The sequence below is a fragment of the Mastigoproctus giganteus genome, chromosome 1 (genome assembly GCF_048544385.1).
Source record: "Mastigoproctus giganteus isolate SK-2022 chromosome 1, ASM4854438v1, whole genome shotgun sequence".
Lineage (NCBI taxonomy): Eukaryota > Metazoa > Arthropoda > Arachnida > Uropygi > Thelyphonidae > Mastigoproctus > Mastigoproctus giganteus.
The window spans coordinates 219757571-219780334 of record NC_143575.1 but is presented as its reverse complement, the minus strand read 5'-3'; the positions used below and the strand labels follow the sequence as shown (position 1 = coordinate 219780334).

The following is a 22764-nucleotide window of genomic DNA, read 5'->3' as shown; positions in this document are numbered from 1 at the left end:
AAAGATCAAGTGTAAAAGTTGGTGCCTCTCAATCCCCAAAGGTGCTGGATCTTAAACAGTTTACAGTAGATTCATGTTTATATTTTATTTATAACAATTTTTTTTAACATATTACTTCAGACCAAAACATAATTTACTGAAACCACAGAAAAACAAACTGATTTTCTAGGAACAGTTAAGTGACTTAACTGTTCCTAAAAGATTAGCTTCTTGATAGTTATTTATTTATCAAAGCTTTAACAGAAGAAACCAAAGGTAAAACTGTTCCTGAAAGATGACAAGTTTCAGGTGGGTAAACAATAGGAGTTAGAACAATAGAAATGCTTTTTTTATGACGATCAGATCTCCACCACATACCTGCCCATGGAGATTAACAAATCTGGACTTCTTTTAAATTATCCATACAAGGTATTAAGATTTCTTCTTGTATCACATTGTCATTAGGGATTGAACTTCTTTCCCAGTTCTTCACCCACAGGAAAAAATTCTATCATATAATGTTCTGAGAAATATTTCATCTGTGGCACTGTTTTCCTGCCCATTGTGTGTTCCATCTGGTACATTTCTCAGAGACAACAGGATTGATCACCTTGAATTTTGCTCAGCACGTAAATACAGTGATTCAAAAAGATGCAGAGCAGCCAGTATAAAAGATAAAGGAAAATGATACATACATAATGTACCTATCAATTGCAGTGGTCACAATTTCCAATAATTCATGCAGTTATACCATAACAGAATAGACTGGCACTGACTATTCATTATGCCGTGGGAAATCATACATGTGATAATTTTTAAAAGATAGTATATTTTCAACAAAGCATTCTTAACATAGCCTTAATTTTGCATTTTAGTAACAAAAATTATCACTTTTGCTAGGAATAAATAATGGATAACATCCTTTAAATTTTTCTTTGGTTTTGGTTTTTCAATTACATGTGTAATTTCCCTCATTGTTTGTGCCATCTGTCATAAATAGTTTCAAAAAAACACAGAAATGAAAACAGAAATTTATTACTGTCAGGGCATACACGATAAACAGAGAATCCGTAAATTTCCTAATAAATATGTATATGTCATTTCTTCTCATACTTTTACCAGTATGTCTGTACTAAATGATGCCACTTCCTTAATGGTCCCATGTTCTTGTTCAGGAATTGGAAATGGTGGCACAAGCATAAGCACAGCATCCATTATATAGGCTCACAAAAAGAAGTCACACGGTGGTCTGGAAATCTGGGATACGACAAACATCATGTCAAATTCAATATTTCAACTCCATGACTGAGTTAGTGTGTCACACATCCACATGAAAGTGAGGAAAGCACCTTTCATACTGGAAGACAAAATCAGCAGAATCTCCATGAAGTTGAGATGTAAGCCATGTTATTCAACGTGTACAGGTAAATATCCCCATTGATCATCTTTTCCATTAAAAAAAAAAATAAAAAAAACCATAGATTTCAGACGTGGATGTTTATTTTTAAGAATCCCATTCATACTGGATGATTTAGTGATTATTTTCAGTGACCCACACCTGACCTTTGAGTGGAAAAATGGCTCTGCCATCAAAACAAGCCACATGCTGCCACAGCATCCTCTTCTGCTTTCTACTGAAAGCACAGAAAAACTCAGATTTTCTTAGCTTGTGAGGCATTTCTTAAACGTTGGGCTGTTTCATTAGTGGCACAAGGACAATGTGGGCTCTCTTCCTGTTGCAAAAATGGCCTCTGTTTTCAAATTGCTTAAGCTAAATTGTAAATTGACTTATTGTGGTGGGACTTTTTGTAGTATCAATGAAAATCATGTTGTACACTAGTCACTGAATTTGTCTTTGCAAATTGGATGACCTATCTAAGCTCCAATTCAGGTTCATGAAGATTTCACTTCTGAAAAAAAAAGTGTCAGAAGTCAAACCATTGCAGAAGACTGGTTGGAAAAAAGTGCTCTTCATTTTTTTCTAAACGGCCTCGAGAACCTGAAGACACTGGCCACTGTTCAGTCAGTGGCTTCTTACAGTTGCTGTTCAATGGTCCTCATGTTTCATAACTGGGGAAATATAATGAATCACCAACATACAGAGACTGTATGTTGGACAGAGACCAACATACATACGGCAAAAAAACATAAAACACTGATAATTGATGTGTGAGGAACTCCTGCCCTATTATTGGATGACAGAAGGTGGATACTGTGAGAACTTGGAATGAATGGTTAAATGAAAAGTTTTGAATGAAAAGAAGAAAGTGGCTTCTAAGACCAAGGCTATAAAGTTCTTCTAAAATACCAAATCTCCAATCCATGTCATACTTTTTTCCATATAAAAGGAAACTGATACCAGGTGTTTCAGTTTCAGGAAAGCATTTCAGATAGATATTTATCAAATAATTTCAGTGTGGACCTGTTCCTTTGGAGCCACACTGTATCCTAGAAAGGAGATCACTTCTAAATGACATATAAAATGAGCACTGACCATTATTTACTGGATGATTTTGCATAAAAAGCTATTCAAAATAATGGGTCTATAATTGCTTAGAACTTTCTTGGATCATTTCCTGGCTTAGGAGAAAAGGATGGCTACTTTATACCATGAGTCCAGAAACTGATCTTAAAGGAAGATTGCAGCAGCTGACTCTTTTCAATCAAGTGAAAAGCAGCTTTGTCACTGAAACAAGCCATGCTACTACAACATCCTCTTCTGCTTTCTACTGAACATCAAAGCAAAACTAATACAGATTCTCTTAACTTGTAAGACAGCCATAAATTTCGAAAAAAAAAAAAAGGTGTTTAATCATCTCATAGTTGATTTCATTTGGTCCAGCATAACATCTGGTCACAATGTGTAGAAAAATCACTGATGTGATTTTGTGAGAACTGTGTCATGAACAAACTCGTCCATACCAGCTTGTTCATGACAAAGCCATCATGACATAATCCCTGTCTCAACTTGTGTTTACAGTTGAACAATGCAATAAACCCCGGCTATTCGCAGTATCTGTATTCGCAGTTGCTGATTTAATATAAAAATGAAACCTAAAAAATGTGAATTTTAAAGCGCTGCGAACGTTTTCCAAAATCATCTTTCCCGGTCAAGACAGTACTCAGGAAGAGAGGTGTGAAACAATCACAAATGTGGATGTTTGCTGCTAACCCTTGTTCAGTATAAATTATGCAGCTGTCATGAAAGATTTCGTCGTTTGCTTTTAATTGATATGCTTACAAAAGTTAAAAAATCTAGTATTTTGCAATGTTAAGGTAAACAGACTTTTTCAAGTGTGCTAACGGTTAAAAGAAAGTGACTTTATTGTGGACAAGTTCTTTTCTTACCCCTACAAAAATATGGCTACGAATAACAAAGGAACTGTGAAAAGATCAAAGAAGGTGATGACATTGGTGAGTAAATTTGAGTTACTAGACAAAATTTCTAATGGTGAGAGTGTCTCATCAGTGGAAAAACATTATAAAATCAATAAGTCAACAGAACGATCAAACAAGGAATTGGAAGAAAAAATTCGCCGTAGTGTCTGTGAAAACATGCTAATTGCTTCAAAAATTTGCTCTGTAACTCATGATGTTAAATCAGAAAAAAATGGAAAAAGTTTTAAATCTGTGGATAGAAGACCAAACTTAAAAAAAAATCCATTAAGTTCACTCATTTTCAAAAAGACAAAACACCTTTATCAACACTTTAGCGAAACTGGTGATAGCACTGGCGGGATAAGTTTTTTTTAGCTAGCAAAGGCTGGTTTGAAAGGTTTAAAAATCAATATGAGACCTAGAACAATTACTCTTGCCTTACAGGGAAATCCAAAAAGAGCTCAATAAAAAAAAAATGAAGAAACAAACTTCAATTTATTTTTCACCCAGCAACCCATATTCTTGATATGTTTTTGAATATATTATGTATAGTATACTATATATTATGTAGGTACATATACTGTAATATATACATGGACAAAATTTTAGACTAGTTTTTCTTATATATTTCATACTCTAGAACAAAATCCTTTTATTACTAAGGGTGCCATAACTCAGTATTAGCATTTTTGGTATCTGTGCCATTTCTCAGGAATGCTGGGTTGGGTTTACTGTACTGTTCAAAATCATGTGAATGTCAAAGCCAAATTTCCAAAACTATTAAAACTTATTATTATTTTTTTTTTTATCAGATTATGCAATCAAATTACAACTATAATGATAATGAGCAATTAGACTGTATTTTAGTGCAATTGCATAATTTATACACAGCTAATTATAGATTAGCAAGTTTGCAATAGCAGTATCGTTTAAGTTACATCTCATATTGTGAATACTTTCACGACGAGTTGCCATGACATTGCACTACTTCGAATAAGTAATGCTTCACCCGAAGGAGAAGACTGTTGTTACTTATTCTCAGTGGATACCACCACCCAGACAGCACCGTTTCAGGGGTATTTGGCCCTTCTTCGGTGGGTGGGTATGTACCCAAGTGATGTAATGATGACAAAACAGTTGTGAAGTATTCACAATATGAGATGTAACTTAAACGATGCCGCTACTGCAAATTTGCTAATCTATAATTAGCTGTGTATAAATGATGCAATTGCACTAAAATACACATAGTCTAATCTCTTTAGCAGCTTGAGGCTTAAGCCCTTAGCGTCTTAACTTATATCATACACCATCAGACATCTCTCATATTGTGGAAATATACTTCACAACTGTTTTGTCATCATTACATCACTTGGTACCTACCCACCCACCCACCGAAGAAGGGCCAAATAGCCCTGAAACGGTGCTGTCTGGGTGGTGGTGGTATCCACTGAGAATAAGTAACAACAGTCTTCTCTTTCAGGTGAAGTGTTACTTATTTGAAGTAGTGAAGGTATTCACAATATGAGATGTAACTTAAATGATGCCGCTATTGCAAATTTGCTAATCTATAATTAGCTGTGTATAAATGATGCAATTGCACTAAAATACACAGTCTAATCTCTTTCGCAGCTTGAGGCTTAAGCCCTTAATGCATTAGAGTAATAAGTAATTATATATTTTTTTTATTTTATTTAAAAATATATAATTTTTCTATAATTACTTATTATAGTTGTAATTTGATTGCATAATCTGATAAAAAAATTAATAAGTTAATTATCGATATTTGGGTTATGCAAATTTTGAATCAATGTGTTTATGCACTCATGTAATGAAATTGGAACAGTGCTCTTCAATTAGTGAGGGAATCCCTTTCCCAGCTCATAGACAAAATCCCACAGATGAACTGAAACACTGCCATACTAGTTTATTTGGGTACTAGGGTTAGGAAATTTGTAAAATAAATTTTTCACTTTAGTGTTCCAAATAACTAATTTTAACATGAAGAAAAGTGTCATATTTAGTCCTACTACAGGGAAACTCACCTAACCATAATAAATTTTTAAAACTGAGTATACCATACCCTTGCATAATTGTGCTATTTAATGACCTTAAAATAGACAAGCAATTGTCCAAATGTTTTTATTTTTTTGATGCTATCATTTATTTTAACACTATAATGAACAAAACTATGAAACTATAAAACTATGAATTGGCCTTTATTGAAAATGTATATTTTTAACTTCTTTTAAAAAGTGCACCCGCTCATGTAACAAACCAGAATGTGTACATGAGCAGGCATGTGGCACATGTTGTGCATTATCCAATAATGTTTGTTTCATGCAAAGAAATAATCTGTGCACTTTAAATATCATTATTAATTTTAACCCATGTGAAGTCACTCCTGATGTTGTACATATCTAATCACATGACATTTAAGGAAATTCTGCCATCATTCAGTGCTGCAAAACAGAGAGAGAGAGAGAAATCTGGCAACTGCTGTTTCAACAAGATGAAGCACTCTGGCAAAAAAAAAAAAAAAAAAAAGGTTTAATGATTGATTTAAATACCATTATATTATGTCTGCAGAAGCTAGCTACAACATCAAATCTCAACCCAACAACAAATATTTCATAAACTATCAACCACAAGCTGTCAAAATCACAAGAACATTCAGTTCAAGAATAATAAACTATTAAAAGTTTATGAAAAAAACTAGACAAATATTTCCATTTTCTTTTTAGAATTACAGCTAACCACCTAAACTAGAATACAATTATACTGCAGTCATAGCATGGATATGTTAAGATGATATCTTGTCTGAACAATCTAATGGGATAACTTGAAGCAGTTACAAAGAAAAGCTTTTGATACTGTTGCACATGAAAAAACTGCTATAAAAATTGGAACAGTATGGCATTAAGGGCAAGTTACTGCTCTGGATAAAGGGATGGTTGAGAGGGAAAATACAAGAGTGGTTATTAATGTACATTACTCATCAGGGGTTCCACAGGGTTCAGTGCCACCTATTGTTGTTTTCTATATTTATTAATGATATTTTCTTTTTTCTTCTATCTGATTTTTCCCCATAATTACCTAAGTGAGAGCACCGATATTATATATAATTAAACTACAAACAGCTCAAGTAGCGGCACTAGTTGTAAGGTCTTTGTTATATGCTCATCATTATTCTGAAGTATAGTATTTTATCTTTAAATTCAAGCTTGTTTGTATGTATTGCACCTTCAGGACAAATGAACTGTGTTCTGCTATGTCTTATTTGACACTTGAACATGCAATGATCTCTTTAATTGCTAGTTTTTGTGATCATCAGATTGCACTAAGCCTAATCATTCACTGGATACTACAAATCTGCTTGTTTTAAGTTAGCAAAAATATCCAGCCACAGATATATAAATTTAAAAAGTTTATCACACATCATGCTAACTCTAGTGAAGCCACACAGTATACTCAACCCAGCCTATACGTATAAGATGATGTCATAGCTACATTAATTACCTCTCAGTTTCTGAAATTTAATAAGACAATGTATTGCCATTTTAGTTATGATAAATTTACACTTGCCTTGCTCAAGACAGTTAGCAGGTACTAACCAAGTTGCAGCTGCATTTTTAGAGGAACAGGGCTTAGAGGGGAACAGGCATTCTTTGTTATCAGACACTCAGTGTAAAAAACACTGATGGATCCAATATCTTTCTATTTCAGAAGATTTAGGAGAATTCCGGTTGGCCTGCCTCCCTAAAATCCACTCATGCACACCTTCTCGATGGTAAGCCCAGTTATGTCACTTAGGTGGCAAAGAACGTGTAGAGTGGTTCTCTTCAAGACGCCTGGTCAGCGTGAAGAGGAAAAGACCAACCCCTCCAGCACATGACAGCACAGCAAAACAAATGGCCCTCAGTTCCCAGCGGCTTTCACTCCCCCCCTCTTACAGCAATGAGAGGCTCGGAGTGGAAGCAGAGGATGCTAAGAATCTCTGGGTACGATCAGGCTGCCATGCATGGAAACTGAACTTGGCCTGTTACAACGTAAGATCACTCATCGGTGAAGACAGGATACTACAGCTGGAAAAGGAATTAGAAAATGTAAATTGGAATATCATCGTTTGGCTGAAACAAGAAGAAATGAATCACTTATAAGTTTATCAAGTGGAAATCTGCTGTACACCAATGGAAACAGTGAAAGGAGTGAAGGTGAAGTTGGCTTTCTGGTACACATAAAGATATAAAAAACAACATTTTGGAATTCAAAAGTACATCACCAAGGGTGTCAAGACTACTACTCAGGATTTCTAAGAGGTATAAGCTAAAGGTTATAATGATTTATTCACCAACATCGAGCCATGATGATGAAGAAATGTACATTGAAATTGAGTCTCCTAGATGAACAGAAAACTCACTACACTATCATTATGGGGGACTTCAATGCTAAGGTTGGAAAGAGAGAAAACAGCACAGAAAGGGGAACTATAGAAAATTTTGGAATTGGTGAAAGAAATGAAAGAGGTGCAAGACTTGTAGAATTTGCAGAATCTAGAGGAATGTCAGTAATGAACACTTTTTTCAAGAAAAGGGTGAACAGAAAGTGGACATGGAAGAGCACAAATGGATTAACAACTAATGAAATCGACTTCATCCTCACTAACAGAAGATATATCGTGAATGATGTTACTGTCCTAAACAAGGTAAAATGTTGGAAGTGATCACAGAATGGTAAGATGCAAACTTGATATATATGTAAGAAAAGAAAGGAAAAAACTGACTTGAGTAAATAATATAAAGGTCTTTGAAATAACAGAAGAGGAGAAAAAGCAGTATGTACTGGAACTTAAGAACAAGTTTGGGCTTCTGCAGACACAAAATTATCGACAAGGAATATTACAACTTTCTGAAAGTTATAAAGCCCAAGAAACCTATAGGTAAAAAGAAATCCAAAGGGGGGGGGGGAATCAGTCAAGAAACACTTGTCATGATGAACCGAAGACGACAAATGAAGAGCACGAAAAACACTGACAGGGAGAAAATTGAGTATACTGAATTATGCAAACTCATTTAAAGAGACTCAGAGAGGATATAAGAAAATTTAACTCAAGAAAAGTAGAACAAGCATTAAAGGAAAACAAAGGATTTAAATCAGCAGTCATGAGCAGTAATACAGAAAGACAAATGATACTGAAACTGAAGAAGAGCGATGGTGTACTTATGAATAGCAGAGAAGGCATAATTCAAATAGCAGAAGACTACTATAAAGAGTTATACAAGGAGCGAGGGAATAATGCCAGCAGTGGGGAAAATGGATTGCAAATTAGAACACATACAACATACCAGATATCCTTCCTGATGAGGTAGAACATGCGTTGAAGAAAATGAAAAATCAGGAAGCTCCAGGGAAGATGAAGTTACTGTAGAGTTGTTAAAATTGGGAGAAGAGACAAAACACAAAAACTGGCAAGACTCTTCACAAAATGCATTAGAAAAGGTGTGGCACCTAAGGAGTGGAATAATGCAATCATAGTTTTGCTGCATAAGAAAGGAGATAAATCAGAAATTGGAAATTATAGACCAATTAGCTTGTTATCCCATATCTACAAGTTGTTCACAAGGGTCATTACTAACAGATTAGAAAGAATACTTGATGAGAATCAACCGAAAGAGCAAGCTGGCTTTAGGATAGGATTCTCAAATATAGATCACCTTCATGTAATATCACAGCTAATGGAGAAAGCAAATGAATATAAAACGCCATTATGCGTGGCATTTGTGGATTATGAAAAGGCATTTGACTCCATACAGCATAAGGCAATGTTTCGGGCACTGGAAAAACAAGGCATAGATACCCCACATATTATGATTTTGAAGAAAATATATGAGAATGCTACCTCCTTTATCAGACTAGACAAAGACAGTAATAAATTTAAAATTGAGAAAGGAGTTCGACAAGGAGACAATATCTCCGAAGTTGTTTACTGCTGTCCTTGAGGAAGCTTTCAGAAGATTAGACTGGTCGCGGAAAGGAGTCCATGTGAATGGAGAGTACTTAAACCATTTATGGTTTGCAGATGACATTGTGGTCACAATCCATGATCACAAAGAAATAGAGGAAAATCTTAATCAGTTATGCAGAGTTAGTAAGGATTTTGGACTAAAGATGAATATGGCTAATACAAAACAACACTGTTTCAAAACTTCTGATGTCAATGTTTGCTCAGATCGTGTCAGTGAAATTATTCTTGCAGGAATGGAATCCTTTATCCCACACTCCACTTTAAAATCTCATCCTTCATCTAAACCTTGGTTTTCCCAATAAATGTGCTAAGTCTGTTCAAGAGAAGAATGTTGCATATCATAATTGGCTTGTTTCTAATTCTTCTGTTTCATTTCCTGCCTACACCAAAGCTCGCAACAATTGTAAAGCAGTTATTAATCAGTCCAAACTAGTTTGAACAGGCTAAGAGTAGAAAACTTGTTTCTTGCCTTAATGGTAGCCGAGCATTCTGGTCTCTTGCCACAGCTATTGGCTGCAACTTTTGCCCATCTCTGCTCCCACCTCTGTCCAAACCAGATGGTTCTGTTGTCACCTCAGCCAAGGATAAAGCTGACCTGCTAGCATCCCATTTTTCTTCCAACTCATGAATTAATGATCTTGGTAAAACACCTCCCACCATTCCCAACACGCTCGATTCAATGCCGCCGGTGGTCTTCCGTGAAAAGGATGTCAGAAGGATTTTGACAAATCTTGATGCTAAGGAAGCTCTAGGTCCTGATGGTATTTCTCCACTTGTTCTCAAAACCAGTGCTCCTGAACTTGCTCCTATTCTTTGCTGCCCTTTTTCACTTTCTTATTCCAAAGCTGTTTTTCCTTCTGCTTGGAAATTTGCTCATATCCAGCCAGTTCCTAAAAAGGGTGACAAATCCCTCCCATCCAATTATCGTCCCATTGCAATTACTTCTAGTCTTTCTAAAGTAATGGAGAAATCAATTAACCGGCAACTCCTAAACTACCTAGAAACCTTCCATCTGATCAACGATCACCAGTATGGATACCATCAGTATCGATCCAATGGTTATATTCTGGCTTATGTTACCCATTTATGGACTAATTCAATGGAAAGGTTCGGTGAAACACAAGTAGTTGCTCTTGACATCTCAAAGGCTTTCGATGGTGTTTGGCATAAAGGTCTTCTAAACAAGCATCCATCTTATGGTTTGCCAACTGTTTTTAGTAATTGGTTATCCAGTTTTCTCTCTGATCGCTCACTGAGGGTGATGGTAGATGGCTCTCTGTCTTCTAACTTCTCCACTAATGCCGGTATCCTCCAAGGTTGAGTTCTTTCCCCCACTCTTTTCCTCTTGTATATTAATGACCTTCTTCCATTGACTGAAAATCCTATCCATAGTTTTGCCGATGATAGCACACTGCATTCCACTTTCCATTTTGAGAAACCTTGCCCTGCTGAATCAGCTTCAACTTCTCGAAAATCTGCTACTAATTCCTTAAATACCAATCTTCAGGTAATTCTCCAGTGGGGCAAAGACAAATTAGTTGATTTCAACCCTTCTAAAACTCAGTCTTGTCTTATATCTCGCAAAAAGGATTCTTCTGCTCCTATGCTTATCTTTAGTGACACTCCAATTTCTAGGCAAAATAATATATCTTTTTTGGGGATTGCCCTGACTTCTAATCTCTCTTTACACAAGCATTAGAAATATTGCTTCCTCTGCATCTAAAAAACTTGGTTTTCTCTTTCGCTCTCGGCGTTACTTTTCTTCCAAACAGCTGCTCACCCTGTATAAATCGCAAATCCGCCCTGCCATGGAATATTGTTCCCACATCTGGGGTGGTGCCCCCAAAACCTCTCTCAGGCTTCTTGATTTGATTCAGAAGAGGGCAGTTAGGTTAATTAATGATTCAGCTCTAACAGAGTCTCTCCACTCGCTGTCTCATAGACGTACTCTTTCTGCTGCATGACTCTTCTACAGATACTTCCATGGGCACTGTTCTTCTGAATTGGCTTCTATAATTCCCGCTCTCTCTCTTTCAGAACAGTCCGAACACGTGCCGCCACCAGTCAACATCCATTTGCTGTCCAACTTCAAACTCACAGAACCAACTTTTCATCTTCTTCGTTTATTCATTCAACTGCCGTTTTCTGGAACAACCTTCCTTCGTACATATTTCCTGAAAATTACAGTCTACAGAAGTTCAAGTCCAATGTCAACAAATATCTTCTTTCGTCTTCTCAACCTGCAACCCAAGCACAGTACTAAGTACTATAGATTCTAACACCTCTTGTGTTTGGGGTTTACATAAAAAAAAAAAGTAATGATGAACAAGTATGCCACAGAAAGGGATATAATGATTGAAGGAGCAGTAATTGAAAAGGTGGAGTCATATACTTATTTGGGACAAGTCATTAGCTGTAATAATGATAAATGGATGGAAGTCATGAGAAGAATAAATTTTGGATGGATAGCATTCAGGAAATGTAGTCCTGATTTGTCTGAAACGTAAAATAGTGAACCAATGTATACTCCCAACTATGACTTATGAAAATGAAACTTGGGCAATCACCGAAAGAATGGAAGAGAAGTTGAGAACTACATAGTGAAGATTGGAACGAATTATATTGGGAATCAGACCGTTAGATAAGATGAGAAACACGTGGATTAGGCAGAAAACTCAAGTAAAGGACATTCTTATCAAAACTAAAGAACTAAAATGGTCTTGGCAGGACACATAGCTAGAAGACATGATGACAGACGGACTAAGAAAATAACAGAATGGTACCCAAGAGGAGCTAAGAGAAAACCTGAAAGACAACAACGGAGATGAACAGATGAAATTCATGAGTTTGTGGGTAGTAAATGGATGGCCATTGCACAAAACAGAAGGAACTGGAAAGTTGCTGGAGAGGCCTTCATCCTGCAGTGGATTGAAAATGGCTGATGATGATTTTAGAGGAACAATGCAGAAAAAAGATGACGTCTAATGAAAGGCATCAATCTCTCAAACTGTGAGGCTACCATGTGAGGTGAGTATGAGTTGTCCTGTGAGGAGATGTTTGTTTGTTTGTTATTTGGTTTTTTAGGAGCATTAGCAACTAAGGCCATATTGCTCCGGAGATGCTGTGGTCGTTCCTTGACCTTTCCGCATCCTCCCCTGTGAGGAGAAGCTGACAACTACCAATAACTTTTGCTATTGACAATAATTATTGACACCGATGTAGTGCCATCCCCCCCACTCCTGACAGCAGCAGCTTTAGTGCCTATTGGCAATGAATCTGTACATTGTTTTTTAGAAGCTGTGAGCAGCATTCTTGAACTTTTATTTATGAACTGAGCTTTCTAAAATCAATTTCATGTATGAATAGGGAACTGGAAAGTAGCTTCTCTCTCTTCCACAAATGTACTAAGTACAGTAAACCCCCACTATTCGCGGTATCTGTATTCGCGGTCGCTGATTTAATATAAAATGAAACTATGTATAAATATAGTGCAAGCGCATCAGAAATACATAGCTATATCTGAATAAATCAGAATATTAGTAAAACGGCATCATTTTAAGTTATATCTCATATTGTGAATACCTTCACAACGAGTTGCCATGATATTGCACTACTTTGAATAAGTAACACTTCACCTAAGGAGAAGGCTAATGTTACTTATTCTCAGATGGATACCACCACCCAGACGGCGCCGTTTTGAAATATGGTATGGGATAAAGTTCTCGGTTATCCTCATACTATCCCTATTAAACTTAGAAAAGAGATAAAGATGTAGGAAGGTGATAGTAGGAGAGGTAGAGGAAGGAAATGCCGTAGAAGGAAGAAAGGGACAGTTGCTCCTTCGACTCACACACAAAGCTCATATATTCCTTGAATAGGCAACGCTTCCCCAGTAGAGAAGATTGTTGTTACCTATTCGATGAAACTCTGTGGCCATCAGGCCCCCCCAGACAGCACCGTTTCAGGCCTATTTGGCCCTTCTTCGGTGTGTGGGTAGGTAGGTACCCAAGTGATGCAATGATGGCAGAACAGTTATGAAGTATAACTCCACAATATGAGAGATGCCTGATGGTGTATCATGTATTTAGACTCTAAAGCATTTAGGCATAAGCCTCAAGCTATGAGAGAGTGATACACCATCAGGCATCTCTCATATTGTGGAGTTATACTTTATAACTGTTTTGCCATCATTGCATCACTCAGGTACTTACCCACCCACCAAAGAAGGGCCAAATAGCCCTGAAACGGTGCCGTCTAGGTGGTGGTATCCATCTGAGAATAAGTAACATTAGTCTTCTCCTTAGGTGAGGCGTTACTTATTCGAAGTAGTGCATTATCATGGCAACTGGTTGCCATGATATTGCACTACTTCGAATATAACTTAAAACAATACCGTTTTACTAATATTCTGATTTATTCAGATATAGCTATGTATTTCTGATGTGCTTGCACTATATTTGTACATAGTCTAGACTCTCATAGCTTGAGGCTTATGCCCTAAATGCTTTAGAGTATAAAATGAAACCTAAAAAAAATGTGAATTTTAAATCGCAATGAACATTTTCTGCCACAAAAAACATGGGCGTGGCTAAAATCATCTTTCCCGGTCAAAACAGTGCTCAGTGGGTGGGGGAAGAGAGGTGACAAAATCGCAGGAGTGGATGTTTCTTGTTCAATATGTGCTATGCGCTTGTCATGGAAGGTTTCGTGGTTTGCTTTTAATTTATATGCTTATAAATTGAATAAATTTTTCAATTTATAAATTGATATGCTTACAAAGGTGAAAAATCTACCGTTTTGCAGTGTGTTAGTGTAAACAGACTTTGAGTGTGTTAACAGAAGAAAGTGACTTTATTGTGGACAAGTTCTTTTCTAACCCCTACAAAAATATGGCTACGAATAACAAGGGAATTGTGAAAAGATCAAAGAAGGTGATGATATTAGCGAATAAAATTCAGTTATTAGACAAAATTTCTAACGGTGAAAGTGTCTCCTCAGTGGAAAAACATTATAAAATCAAAAAGTCAACGGTACGATCAATCAAGAAATTGGAAGAAAAATTCTGCCGTAGTGTCTGTGAAAACATGCTAATTGCTTCAAAAATTCTCTGTAACTCGTAATGTTAAATTAGAAAAAATGGGAAAAGCTTTAAATCTGTGGATAGAAGACCAAACTCAAAATAAAATTCCCTTAAGTTCACTCATCATTCGTGAAAAGGCAAAACTCCTTTATCAACACTTTAGCGAAACTGGTGATAGCACTGGCGGGATAAGTTTTTTAGCTATAGCAAAGGTGCTGGATTGAAAGATTTGTTTGAAATTTCTAATAAATATTACATTCAATATTAAATTGTTTCTTATTTTCATTTCGATGCCTTATGCTTGCTATGTACTGTCTATGTACATATAATACATACATAGACAAAATTTTAGACTAGTTTTTCTTATATATTTCATACTTTGGAATGGAACCCCTTTATTACTATGGGAGCCATAACTCAGTATTCGTGTTTTCGGTATTCGCGGCATTTCTCAGGAATGTAACCCCCGCGAATAGGTTTACTGTATATGATTGTCACTTCATACAAAGAATGCTGTATATTTTACACCATTTTTATAGTGCATATCTTGGCTATTGTTGTAGCCAGCTGATGTAAGGAGCAATGTTTAATTAGTTCATAAATAGTTTGTAAAAATATTTATTTTGTTAACCCTAGGTATTCCATTATAGTGCACTAAAAATCCAACAATTTCTTAACATATATTTTCTACACACTTGTTTTTGCATGCTTATTCAAGTTTTGTGTTCTCTCTCTCTCTCTCTCTCTCTCTCTCTCTCTCTCAACTCTCCATATTTTTTCTTTATGTTTATGGAACTAGCCAATACTTGGTTGTTAAGTACTGTGAGTCACAGAAGAGAAGCTTTAAAAAATAATTAGAGCTTGAAGGTGAAAGTATCATATGTAGTTCACAACATATTTTATGTGATTTTAGTCACTGTTTCTTTCTTCTTTTTTTTTTTTTTTTTTTTTTTGGTACATGGAAGATACAGATATTGAGTGGTGCTAAAAACATTGGTCATTTCACGTGTAAGCTATTTTAAGATTCAAAGTTATTTTTATTTGTAAACTGTAAGGCATTTAATTTATTCTGTTTAAATTGAATTCTGATAATGTCAGCTGTTGCTTTTAATAAGAAACAGAGGTTAAATATGAAGGAATTGCTAATAGAATTAAAAGTTCACAAAGAGATATCTTTGCGGCTATTTTATGTATGCAACTTGAATGTTATAAAGGTAAGAGAAATTTACCTGTTTACTTCTGTAAATGACGTAACACAGCAGAATTCATTTTCTAAAGACAGAGAGGTAGCTAAAGTAACAAATACAGTGATAGATTAATAAAAATTAAAGTTTACATTTTCAGAAGAGCATTCTACCTTAACACAGAGGCAGAAAAGTAGATATGCTCTAAAAATGGATAAAGAACCATTCACCTAAATACCACTGTAAGTTTGCCTGTGTTGTTAAATGTTAGCTGTAATATTAAAGTTATTAAAAATAGTTAAGCAAATCTGCAGTGGCCACCATCAACATTAAGAGAAGTGCCGAGAAACTGACATTAAGCAGCAAACTGTATTTTATTTTATTTTTTGTAAATCTTTCTTTTGGAATAACTAAAACTCTCTATGAATTCTTAAACATGTTGCTACTTCTGTTATTTTAAAATACATCTTTATCTTATAAAATCCTACAAGTCATAAGGAATCTAGACTCCCTGTGCCTGTGATGTTTTTTGGGAACCCAGAGGCCACATAAAACAGTTACACTGCTTCTAATCTTAAGAACTCTTTTAGGAAAAAAAAAGATACTCTCATAATTATTTACTTCTTTTGCGGGGGCTAAGTGATCTGTTAAGAACTTGTTTGGCTATCTCTTTTGAACTGTTCATTGCAGATACATTGTTGATCCTCCTGTTTAGTTGTTCACAGGTTATGACAACAAGCTGACAATCCAGTGAATTAACTCATATGATAAGAAATGTCAAAAGGTATAAAAGAAGTTTAAGTGTGAACTAATGTTTTATGATGTATGGTTTTAAAGAAGAGAAAAACACAAGAGGAAAAGTAAAATTAAAAAATAATTGCAATATGCCTAAAACGGAGTGAGAGAGACAAAGAGAGAGAAACTAAGGCTACGATGTGCCAAGTCCAAATATGTAAGTAGATGAAAAAACAACGTGTAAATTAAGTTGTGAAAGGACAAGGAGCAGTTGTATAAATTGTTGCTTCTTCTAGGTAAATACATGTTCATTAAGAAAGAAAGAATAATAGGTCAGAAAATTTAGTAAAATGTGGTCAGAGAAATATAAATAAATAATTACTTGAAATTTAAAGTCCATGATTAAGTACAAGTAAAATAACTACTGTCATGTTACTTACAGGATATATATTTGGCAGTTTCTTTTAAAGAATACCCCTGCTTACCTATCACTTGTTCCTTATTTTCAAGCAATTCATAATAACCAGCAGCAATTATGCCTCCAGGCAGCCTGGGATTAAATCTACCTGTAGTCACCAATCTTTTACAAGTCTGCATAAGGGAAAATGAAAACCTTGAAGGGTCAACCCCATACGTTCTCCAACCACCTACGCCATCAGCTACACCTAGAGATAAACAAACAATCAATAATGTACAAGCCTGAAAACAATTTTAATAAGCAAAATAAATAAAAATATAAGAACAGCATACAGACTAAGTCTGAAATTCACACATTCAAAAAAAGACAAATCACTTACTAACTGTAAGTGCAAAACATATGTTAAAGTATAGTTAAGATTATAAATTAATACAGCATGTTCTAAAGTCTCATCTTTTTCTTAAAAAAAAATAATTTTAACATATACTGAAAGCACACCTTATTGGCCACATCATTTACAACAGAGATAGTTATATAACAATGCAATTAATCATAACTGTGAAGAGCTTATATTATTATTAGTAGTATATAATGCAAGGGGACAAGCTTATAAAGCATCAAACCAAAAAAAAAAAAAAAAAAAATTACCATATAACCTGCCTATATTTTAGCATTAAATCAGCTCACACACCAACCATAAGAATAAGTATTTATTTTTATGGTTGGTGTGTGAGCTGATTTAATGCTAAATGGAGTAGTATACAGGATAAAATGGCCAGATTGTGGGGAATGTTATGTGGGCGAGACAAAACGACAGCTCAAGGATCGTCTGGGGGAGCATGCAAATGTTATAAAAACCGCTGATTACAATAAGTCTGCTGTGGCCGAACATTTTTGGGAGCAGCAGCATCAAATCTCCCCAGAGGATGCGGTTATCGTGGATCGAGTGCATGGGTTCTAGAACCATAAACGGCTCGAGAGCCTACGACTCTGTTCATCCAACCACAATATTATGAATAGGGACAGAGGTATGCATATGCATCCTCTGTTTGAAACTATCATCCTAAGTACGGATGAACAGTTTGCTTAACACGTTCCTGAGCTATTTCTGCTTCCAGTTCAGACCATGCGCCGACTGCACCACGTGTATAAGTACCGTGAGCCTGTTATATATGGACGTGCAGGACGTTTTGTTACTGCTGAGGAAGGAAGCCGATGCTTCTGAAAGCTCCAGAGATTTTTATTGTTTTTATCACTTTTAATCCGGTTTATTTTAGTGTATTTTATCTCAAGGATTTTATCACCGTTTTAATGTTTTTTACATGTATATAATTTAATTTAATATAATATATATTAATATAATAGCAGTTTTTGTAAATATTTATTTTATTTTAATTTGTAAATATTTTAGTTACAGTAAATACCTATTCTTATGGTTGGTGTGTGAGCTGATTTAATGCTAAAATATGAATTTGCCCAACCTCAGAGGGCTTTTTCAGGATAACCTGTCTATCCTTCCAATAATTCACCCACTTCCACAACAACAGATGGAAGTCTGTTCCAAAAATCAACCGCTCACTGACTGCAAGCAAACATTTGCCCAAATGTCTTGCAGCCATCCTTCTTTGATTTGACTATATGCCCATCATGTGTGTAGTAATAGTAGTGGCAAATGATGTAAGAAAGAAAACTTATGTAGCATCAGCAAACAAACAAACAAACAAACACACAAACAAACACTCTCTCTCTCTCTCTCTCTCTCTCCAAGAATCTGTCTACTTCTACCTTGAATTTATTCAACCCCTACACTTCCACAACAACAGATAAAAGCTTATTCCAACAATCAACCACCCACTGGCTGAAGGCAAACTAGTTATTTGTTATTTTTGGTTTTTAGGAGCATTAGCAACTAAGGCCATATTGCTCCGGGATATGCGGTGGTCATTTCCTAACCTTTCCGCATCTTCCGTATTTGGTGGTGACGGGCTTGAACCCCGGTCTAATCAAGAAGCGTGTGCTACGCACTGCTGCTCCTTTCCACCTGGCTACGGAGGCGCCACTGGCTGAAGGCAAACTTCTGCATATCTATCCTGCAACCATCCTTCCTCAACTTGATATTATGTCTCCCTCATGTGTGTGGTCTCAGCAAGAGGAAGAATGTTATTAAGTATTGAGTTTGCTCAAAGCCATTCAAACCCTTAAACATCCCAATCACATAACATCGCAGGTGCCTAGTCTCCAAAAGCTGCAATTTGCAGAGCTAAAGCCTTTCTTGGTAAGACCACCTTTGTGTTCCCCTCACCAATCTCACTCTATACCTCTGAACCCATTCCAGCATATCTACATCCTACCTAAAATGAGGCCTCCAGACCTATATATGGTAGTCAGGGTAAAATCTAACCACTGCCTTGTACAATGGGATAATCACTTCCTTAGTCCTGATAGTAAAATTCCTGTGTATCATTAAGAAAACCCCATGAGCTGACCTGGCAACTTGTCTGCATTGCTCAGAGAACTTTATATTTGACTGCACAATTACCCTCAGGTCCTTTTCATTTTCATTTCTCTGAATATAGTATCACACAATTGGTATATTAATTTGGAATTACTGATGCCATATGCAGTACCTTGCATTTGCATGTTGAACTTCAACTGCCATTCCTTAGCCCATCCGCCTAATTTTTCTAGATCGTTTTGTAGTTGCATAATTTGATTAGTCATTAACCACCTGCCAACCTTCATATCGTCTGTAAACTCAGTCTGTTATCAATATCATTAAGAAATATATAAAATAACAATATGCAGCACTAAACCCTGGGGAGCTCAACTAATTACATTAGTCCATGAAGGGCAGTGTCCATTAATAACCACTCTGTCTTCTTCCACCCGACCATCCCTTTATCCAGAGCAGTAATTTGCCCTTTACACCACACTGTTCCAATTTTTACAGCAGTCTTTTATGTGCAACAGTATGAATAGATTTCCTTTGTAACTGCATCATCGTATCCCATCAGATTGTTCAGACAAGTCTCATCTCATCTTATCAAATCATTGCTATGACTGCATAGAATTGCTTCCCATCTAGATGGTCCTAAATTACTTCTTTATCAAAAGACTCCATTATTTTACCTGGAATAGACGTAAAGCTAAGGTATTCCTTGAGCAGCATGATGCATAGATAAACTGTATCGTTTGAAGATCATAAAGAACTCAAAACCTACATTGGTATTATTGTGTGTTTCTGAATTGGAAATATGTACATAATGAGGTCAAATGCTTTGTGGTATTTTCTTACCACTTCTTCAGTTACTGCAAAGACAGTAACTAAGAGTTATTATTATGGAATAAATTTTTTTTCAGTAGAATTAAGTTTTAGAAATCAAACTAAGATCCAATTCAAAAAATTTTGTTTTAAGGTTAATTTTTATATAGTAAATAACAATAATATGTAAACACTTACCAGCTGTCTTTGCAATATTACCTTCATAAAACATCACTTCAATGATTTTTGGTGATCTTGTCAAAACAAGTTTTTGTTTTAACAAGTTCACCATTCTGTATAACAAAATTACTTCTAGCCAAAGTTAATTACTTTACATTCCGCAAGGTCCACCAGCAAGCTCATCATTAGCTTCAATAAATTAGTGTTCTTTCATTCTGAAATACAAATACTCTAATAAAAATAGTAAAAAACAAGATAAAGCAACATATATTGTTGGGTCATTATTGAGAATTTGTACATCTTTCAAGGTTGCTATAACAAACATAAGATAACATCAGGTTTATGGGAAATCAGCTAGGGCCTACCAGTGATCTGGTATGAGAGTATCTATGTGCTAGTCACAGAATTTTCAGCTCCCAGGAACAGATGTTTTTGAAAACTTTTGCCATTTTATTGACCTAGTTGTCATATTAAATCATATTCTATAAATAGCTATGCATTCCTAGTCGAGCTCATTAGTTCATTTTTTAATTTAGCAAGAGGTTTTATAGGTTACCACCTGATATATGTAGAGCATTTGTATCGGTGATTAGGCATGAATATCGTATCTCCTAACTTTATACTGAGGAGGTAAACAGGTATCTTGATAGTTCGAATCACTTAAGTCGGCATTAGTAGATAATTTTATTAGCTATTATAATTACCTTAACATTACAAGCATAATGGTCAGTGCTGTTGTGATATGGTAGGCATCCAGGCAAATGCCTAGGGTGCCATTTGGGTAGGGGTGCTTTGCCATTGTGCAGATTATTTAATTTTATGGGTAATCCATATGTCCTAGGTTTGTTTGTTTGTTATTAGGAGCATTAGCAACTAAGGCCATATTGCTCCGGGAATATGCGGTGGTCATTCACTGACCTTTCCGCATCCTCTGTATTTGGTGGTCACGGGCTCGAACCCCGGTCTAATCAAGAAGCATGTGCTACGCACTGCTGCTCCTGCCCATCTGGCTATGGAGGAGCCAATGCCCTAGGCAAATGGTTGATTTGCCTACGGTGCAAAAATATCTCACGATGGCACTGATAATGATAAGGATATAGCGCAAACTTGAGAACATAATACATATAATGTGAACTCGATAACATGATATATATAACAATTTCATAACAGTAATATGTTTATTACTGCATAACAGGTGCATGGCATTATTACTGCATTTAAGTATAATACTTTAGCATAGTATTCAAAATTAAACTGAATTAGAATGGAAATAATGCATCAGACTAGAGCAGCAAAGCAAAGGGCTCGTAGTAGTGGGAGTGATGTGACTCAAGGAGGGGGGAGACACTTAAGGTGGCAATTAACCTCCGAATCATGGCCTTACAAGATGCACTACTTGTTTATGTTTGCAGATCTATCTAGAACTGGACATGATACTACCAAGGGGGATGTCCTTGTGTGTTTTTGATATAAAGATTGTGAGAATATTAGGCATAAACTCAGCATTATTATAGTCGTTTACGAGAGCTTGAGGAACAGAGTAGATGCTCTTGAAGGAATTAAGTTGAGGGACTCATCAACCGCTCAGCTCCCCATCGCAATGCCAAAGCTTGTATTTATGCAGCAGGCAACACAACAACAACCTCCAAGGCAGTGCACTGGTCCCACAGGAGGTAGCTATTGTCAATACCTACCTCCTGGGAAATATATTGCGCAAAACATAGGTGGAAGAGGACCAGAGCATGTCTGCCAGAGGCAAACGGTTGATGACATCGAACAGGGCACGGTTGATAACATCCTTTAAGGGCACAAATGGTGATTGCTATACATGTTGGCACTAATGACATTAGGACATTACTTAACACGTACATAGCAATGATGTCAAGAAAAAATTGCAAGTTAGGGCTAAATTTGAAAGTTTTTGCAATTCTGCCCAGACATGATAAGAGGGAATACACTATGAGAATCTTATCAATAAATTCAGCCCTGGAGAGATTGTGCAAAGCTTATGCGATAGAATTTTTCTCAGTGTGCTCTGTGCTTGTTAACAAGAAACACTGCGTCTACAGCGATTGGACAGATTTCACAAAAAGGGTACAAGAATATTTGCTGATGCTATCGAGGCAGTGTTAGGTGGGTTGGAAGACTGATATCTTATGGGGGGGTACACAGACTAATAAATAAATAATAGCCACATGCTGAAGTGAAAGTGATTCTTGTAATACTTCTATTGAAACATGCAGCAGCCTGGAAAGCAAGGTCAAAGCAAAGTGAGTCATCATGGAACAATGAAATACATGGGTTGTGTTAGAGTAACTAAGAGTAAGAACAGATTCAGGTATACTTGCATGTACACCATTTCTAGGGACAAAGTAAATAAATTTCACGAATTTGAAGTGCCGATCAAGTCATCAAATGCAGACATTGTAGGAATATCAGAAAAATTGTCACTCAAATACAGGGGATGCAGAAGATGAATATGGAGAGTGAAATGTATACATAAAGTAGAGACAGGAAAGCAGGAAA

The 22764-nt window shown here is 36.0% G+C and overlaps 1 protein-coding gene across 2 annotated transcripts in view; it reads right to left on the bottom strand.

Moving 5' to 3' along the window:
• The window catches only part of LOC150091533 (protein phosphatase PTC7 homolog), a 108865-nt gene that overhangs the window by 70137 nt on the left and 15964 nt on the right, over positions 1-22764 (bottom strand). For both annotated transcript variants that reach the window (XM_090384412.1, XM_090384418.1), the window contains exon 2: positions 16864-17043. In XM_090384412.1, the coding sequence (XP_090240538.1) occupies positions 16864-17043 (180 nt within the window). The remainder of the gene's footprint in view (positions 1-16863; positions 17044-22764) is intronic.